We start from the raw sequence: 6145 nt of genomic DNA, 5'->3' as shown, positions 1-6145 counted from the left end.
AGCTGCAGCGTCAGTGATGCAGCGTTTGGCGGCCTGCACGGTTAGGAAAAAAGAAAAAAGCTGAGCTAGCAGGCACAGTGACCCCTGATTTCTGATCACGATGTAGCTGCTGCTGCTGCGAACTGGTTGCTACGATGACACCCATCATTTTCACGCCCCACTGCTGCCCTGTCCTTTCTCAATCTCTGGTCAGGACGCAAGAGATGCCAGCTCCACTACCTACACCACCTGCTTGTTCCTTCCGGCTCAAGTGATGATAACAGAAAAGTGAAGCGTGTGGTCCTCGACCTCCTCGAGTGAGTGACCAACTGCACCATGATACGGGAATTCCCGATGATTATCACTGCGTCGTTGGTGTTGGGCTTGGGTCGAGTCCCTTTCGATTCGGTACGAGTGTCTGTCTGGAGGGACAGTCCTCGGATATAATCATGGCCAGTGTAATCACTCTCAGGTGAAGGGTCAACGTCCAGTAATGGGTTTGCTTTGGTGGTGTTGGATCTGAACATCTGACGATCTCTGATCCGATCCCAGATTAGATTCCAAGTGAAGGACACGAGGTCAGGGTTAGAATACACTTTCCTTTTGTCTCAGTTTTTACATGATGAATGAAATGACGAGTTGTCGGCCAAAGAATGGGAGCAAGGTTTTGCATCATACTAGTAGTACACTGCCATCATCAATCAATCAATACACCGCAACACCTCCTATTTGCAGGAGGAGAAATGAATGTACACTGCTGCGGCAAATCCCCCACACTTTTGCGAGCGGCAAGGCAGACAAATGAGTGTATGGCGGTTGGACACGGGGAGTAGCTTGAGCCTTTTCGGCTTTGATGTGCTGTACTCAGGCTTCGAAAGAGAATTGGGGTAACCTGACACCTCCTTGACCTTGAGAGGTCAGGTCAGGTCAGCATTCGTCTAGCGATACAGCTTTGGAGGCGTCGAGATAATAAAGTCGGCAGGTGCCTAGGAGGAACTCCGGGAGCTCTTCTTGCGTGTTGCCCTGCATGAGGCAAAGGAAGAAACCATGCTTACTCATCACATCTGTTATCGATCTTGAGTAGAACAAGAGCATCTGTAACAATTTGGTAAAGTTATCCGACGGCTATTACCTGTACCAAGAAGGCCATCTCAATCACCAGGTTGTTCAGGTACCCAAGCACAAGGCTCACCACACCTCGTGCCACTGTTGACGAGCCTATATCAACTCCAAGCTGAAAAGGTTGCATTTCAAAATGTTGAGAACCTGAATATCGCAATTGTACGTACTGGCACTAAACATACTCTCATTAGATCATAAGCTATAATGTTAGGAGATAAACCTAAGCCAATTAGTGTTTGGTGACTGCAATGGACCGTTCAACCTATCTTATGGCTAATGAAGACTCATAAACCAAATTAACAGTTAGCTTCCCATAATGGTCCAGTCAGTTTATGGTCCATGGGGAACATGAACTAAAAAAAGTAAACGATAAATAATATTGACAAAGTAAAGCAATCCTTACTACGCGACTGCACCCATTCAAAGAAAACATAGCTGATAGACTGTTTCCTGAATACATAAGTATGCAAAAAAAAAAAATATGCCAGCTATGCTGATCTCTGGATAATGGATCATAAAATGAAATGAATAAAGCTGACTATTACTACATATGGCATGCATAGATGTTACCTCCAAATAGTTGCTTCCACGGAAATAATTGATTTCTAGTGCTTGACCAACCAAACAAGCTTTCTTGCCCACACTCTGCTTCACAATCCAAGATCCCTGAATTGACACATTCCGAATTTCCAATCGTAAACCATCACGGCTTTTTGATTAACACCAATCAAGACTTGTAGGAGAAAGGTACCTTTGAGATATAAGGGATGAGTTTGAACCTTGAGTTTCTGAATGTATCATCTCCATTTACAAATCTTTCAAGTAGAGGAACCTTTTCCAATGGGGTATCCATCATATAATACAAAGCTAAGCTGTACGTGGTAGAACCAGGAACCTGTATACCGACCAGGGTTATAAGTAAAAAGGCAAGGTCTAGATGCACACTTATGAAGCCTCGATGCATTCATAAAGCCGAAGAAATCTCACCTGTATATTTACAATGAAGAAAAATTTGCTGCCTCCTTGTGCTGCATATTTCTGCAATAAAAACTTTAATTTTTGTTCCTTCTCATTTGAAGGCAGAATTACTGACTTCGGCAGAAGATACCTGGACTAGCCCGCCAGGACGGCCAGCAAGATCATCCTCACGCTTATCAGATTTTATCCAGTCAGCACCAACCATTTGCATCAATGTATTCTCTGCTTTGATCTGTCAAAGTTACAGATAATTTCATCATTATGGATGGTGAAGCACATGAACCCTGACTATCAATATGCTGACCAGATTAACTAAACATGGCTATCATTGTAACATACAGGATCCCTTATTTCCTGCAGAATAAAGACATGTATCCTAGCCTAATGAATTAGAATAATATCACGGTACTAAGCCACCTTTTGACGATCAAGCAAATAGGATTCTCCCCGTATTAAGAATGTTGTTGGGTCTGTCATTGACCAACTAGAAGGCATTGTACAGCTAGAATCTTTTGGGAGAGTATGTCCATAGTAACATGGTCCATTATCAGCATCTGCAGCTCCCTGTAAATCAATGTACCCTCTCTTTTGAACTAGAATATAGGAAATGAGAAACAAATAGTTAGAAACAAAAATAAATGAAAATACTGAAAAATGTACATCAGCCGTAACACACCTGCAAGATCATGCAACTTCCGTACAAAGACAGCAGCACTGGATAATTTAGCATGTCGTTGGTCCTGCCAAATATTAGACACATGGAATGTAAAAAAAACAATCTTGGAGTTCTGCCATGGTTCTCTGAATTATGCCAAGACCATGTTATCATCATTTCTTGTAATTAAATTGTGGTCCTTGCCTATGACTAAGTTGTTTTAATTTTTATAAGCCGACTATAAGTTGTTTCACCTTTCCAACTATGATCAAATTGTGCCATGCTACCACTATGGCATAGGAAAGAATAATAGGTTCATACAATCAAGGAAACCGTTCGTTAGTTACTGGCTGACCAGGGGTTTGCAACATATCTGAGAGAAACCTTCCTGCTTCTTTTTGTTACTAAAGGGAAACAGAGAAATCACATTATGGGCTAAGGTACACACGTTACACTCATTGTGATAAGGCAACAGCTGAATAATTGAAAAGTATGGACAATTTTCTGCATATTGCAATGTTGTTAACTTTCACATATGAATGCCACAGGGGTAACACATATTTAATATGGTCAGCCACACAACAATCTACAAACAGCAATTCTAGAGAGATGGAAATGAACTACCATCTTAATCAATAAGAACAGTATTTATTTATTTATTTGCTCCTTTTGCTACTGTTTTTTATTTATAATTTCTTTTTTCTTTTGTTAGGCTGGGTACTTTGGGTTTATGTTGCCGCTTGTAAGCTTTGTGTCATCTTGATGCCTCCTCTAATACAAAATGACACATTTAAGTGCGTTTTGAAGGGAAAAAAAAGGTTCTATGTAAAGAACTCACTGCAGCATGTGTGCTCTCATCAGAAGACCACATGGCTTCTCTCTGATCATATTCTGATTCATCTGGGACATCAAAGAACTCATCCGTTGCATCATTAAGTTGAACAAGGGAACCAGTACTGCTTAAGTGCCGGTTAGAACCACCCTGTGGTCCTTCTACAGGACCCTCAAGTCTTTCACACTCATTTGCTGACTGCATTTCTATTTTTGTCCGCTCATTTCCACCCTGCGGAAGTCCCATATCCCTCATCAGCTCACCCGATGAGAATTCCATACAAGCGCAGTTTCCATTTTTTGCTCGGAATAATTCTCGTAGGGCTGCAAACAAATGTTTAGCTTACTGAACACTGGAACAAAGTTGATAACCACAACAAGCAATGAATAATTAATCTTTCACAAGACATGCCTGCTACTCTTCCTAGCATACGTATGGTGATGTATTTTGCGGATGAGGCAAGGAGATATGACTTCCAGAATTTCCAGTCTATAGCAAGCATATGCTTCACAACTGATTGTCTTCCTTGGCTAACTGGTGATATTACATATCCTCCACCTATTATTCATAAAATCATATCTTAGTTCATGATAAACAAAAGATAACAATCAGTTTTTATGCTGAAAATAAAGCATACATTACTTTTAAGACATGCACGGATGTAGCCTTTCTCAGGACTGCATCTGTTGTGGAAAACAGAGTGGTACAGGATAACTGAAAAATCAAGAGAAGTGTCAGGTCTAGATCATGGCAAGCTGATTATTCGTCTTTTTTTTAATAATTGTACCATAAGTTCCATCATCTTCTCTCCTCCAATATCGTCTAAGTAATAGATCTCTCTTTCTCATTCCCCTGAAAACTAAATATCATATATACTATTATAACTTAACGATAAAGTGTGCATACAGAAAGCAGGATGGATCCAGCATCAGACCATGGTAGCCAGTCCCCTCTTAATTTCTTATGGATTATGTCTGAATGTCCATCTAGATGCTCAACCACCCTTCCTTCCCGCAGACAGAAGTCCCACCTACAAGAACTCTCACTGGTTGATTGGTGCAAAACGAAATGCATTCACATATATGTTCATGTAAATAATGCTAGTGACATGCCGTGCAGGGTCTAAATTTTGGTCAGGAAGATAGCAAAACAGAAAAATCAAGTGTAATATATTTCTGGTTTTCAAGGCAGTATCATATGCTGGTTTTGTTAAACAGGAAACATATATCTTACTCGGATCTTGATTGACCAAGAGACATTAAAGTCTGGAAGATATCCTCAGAATTTGCATCAACGACACCAACTGCCATTATAGCTGGATGATCATCCCAATACTGGGTAGACAGGCAAAATCACAGTGAATTTAACAGCCCGTCCACAAAATATATTGTCGACAACGAGAATTACCTTCCCACGTGAGCCACCATCCTTTGCCTCAGTAAACAAACGTAATCCTAAATATAAGGAAATCGGAAGTTAGCAGAAAGTTCCACGATAACTAGCTTGCTTGTTTGCCCACACAAATGTGCAGCAAGCTAAGTTTGATAATGTAAACAAGAATGTGTGATGTATGATTTTTTTTTTTAAGAAAGATACTCCGAATTGCATGTACAGCTCGATCTGGTTTTCCTGATCCGTACATCTGTGTTGGGAAACAACTTCAACCTACTCCACTTTGATATACGAAGAAATACATATCCAATATTTCTATTTTGGCTGTATATGTTATTGCAGCATAATATGAATTAAAGATTTCTGAATTTTTTCAGGAGAGGAGTGAATTACTAATAGAATGATTGTGTTGTGTTTGGAAGATGATCAGGTTATGCCACTTGTGGTTAATTGATCATACGGTATTTGGAAGGTAATACTAGTTACATTATGTAGTGTTTGAACTTAAGGTTATACTGCTGTGTTATGCTCTCTACCTACAAAGAATAGGAGTCACAACTCATGACAGATGAGATTTTGTTACTTGTATAGCAGTATATAGTAAGCTATTGAGCTGTGCATCTATACCATGCTAATCGAATCTGCTCTCCTACCTTCAAAGAATTAAGTTTGGATATTTCTTGCTTGTACAATTACTACATATCCGGCCTGCTTGTTAGAAATATTCGGCTCCTCTGCTTAAGAAATCTGTGCTGAGACTATTTTCAAAATTCAAGTCCAACTATCCAAGTATACATAGACGATTTGTCATGTGGACTAGGAAGGCCGGAAGGGGAATTTAATTTTTGCTTTGATACCTGTCGATCCCTGCTTTCTTGATTCATCCTTTAATCTATTAGAAGGCAGCTTCTTCAATAAAGCATAACTCGATCATCTTTGACAACTCCCAGCTCAACTTAGCTTGCCTACTTGACACGATCGACACGGAAGCCAGGCAATGGGCGATGGCGGGTGCGAGAGGTCTGGGCGCTCTGCTTCTGGCTATGCCAGTATCTACCGACTAGGGGTTTCATGTAGTAATCACCGGGTGTTGCTCTTCTTAGGGCTTGCACAAACTCTTCTTTCTACCAAAGCATCAAAATGCAAGGCTTTTGCTTTTCTAGAAAAATATTATCTTTGACAATGAC

At 40.4% G+C, this 6145-nt stretch overlaps 1 protein-coding gene across 1 annotated transcript in view; it reads right to left on the bottom strand.

The window, feature by feature from the left end:
* Positions 1–544: 544 nt before the first annotated feature.
* LOC119333183 (protein ENHANCED DISEASE RESISTANCE 2-like) overlaps positions 545–6145 on the bottom strand; it is a 10345-nt gene continuing 4744 nt past the window's right edge. Inside the window, exons 8-22 of the mRNA XM_037606173.1 lie at positions 4974–5020; positions 4800–4900; positions 4501–4596; positions 4354–4418; positions 4209–4280; positions 3978–4124; positions 3573–3889; positions 2756–2819; positions 2497–2672; positions 2210–2311; positions 2089–2139; positions 1853–1996; positions 1672–1767; positions 1112–1213; positions 545–1002 (exon numbers count right to left, since the gene is read on the bottom strand). Of these exons, the coding sequence (XP_037462070.1) occupies positions 907–1002; positions 1112–1213; positions 1672–1767; positions 1853–1996; positions 2089–2139; positions 2210–2311; positions 2497–2672; positions 2756–2819; positions 3573–3889; positions 3978–4124; positions 4209–4280; positions 4354–4418; positions 4501–4596; positions 4800–4900; positions 4974–5020 (1676 nt within the window). The 3' untranslated portion in view covers positions 545–906. The remainder of the gene's footprint in view (positions 1003–1111; positions 1214–1671; positions 1768–1852; positions 1997–2088; positions 2140–2209; positions 2312–2496; positions 2673–2755; positions 2820–3572; positions 3890–3977; positions 4125–4208; positions 4281–4353; positions 4419–4500; positions 4597–4799; positions 4901–4973; positions 5021–6145) is intronic.

Source organism: Triticum dicoccoides, chromosome 1B, assembly GCF_002162155.2.
Source record: "Triticum dicoccoides isolate Atlit2015 ecotype Zavitan chromosome 1B, WEW_v2.0, whole genome shotgun sequence".
NCBI lineage: Eukaryota > Viridiplantae > Streptophyta > Magnoliopsida > Poales > Poaceae > Triticum > Triticum dicoccoides.
This window is presented reverse-complemented; position numbering and strand designations above follow the sequence as displayed.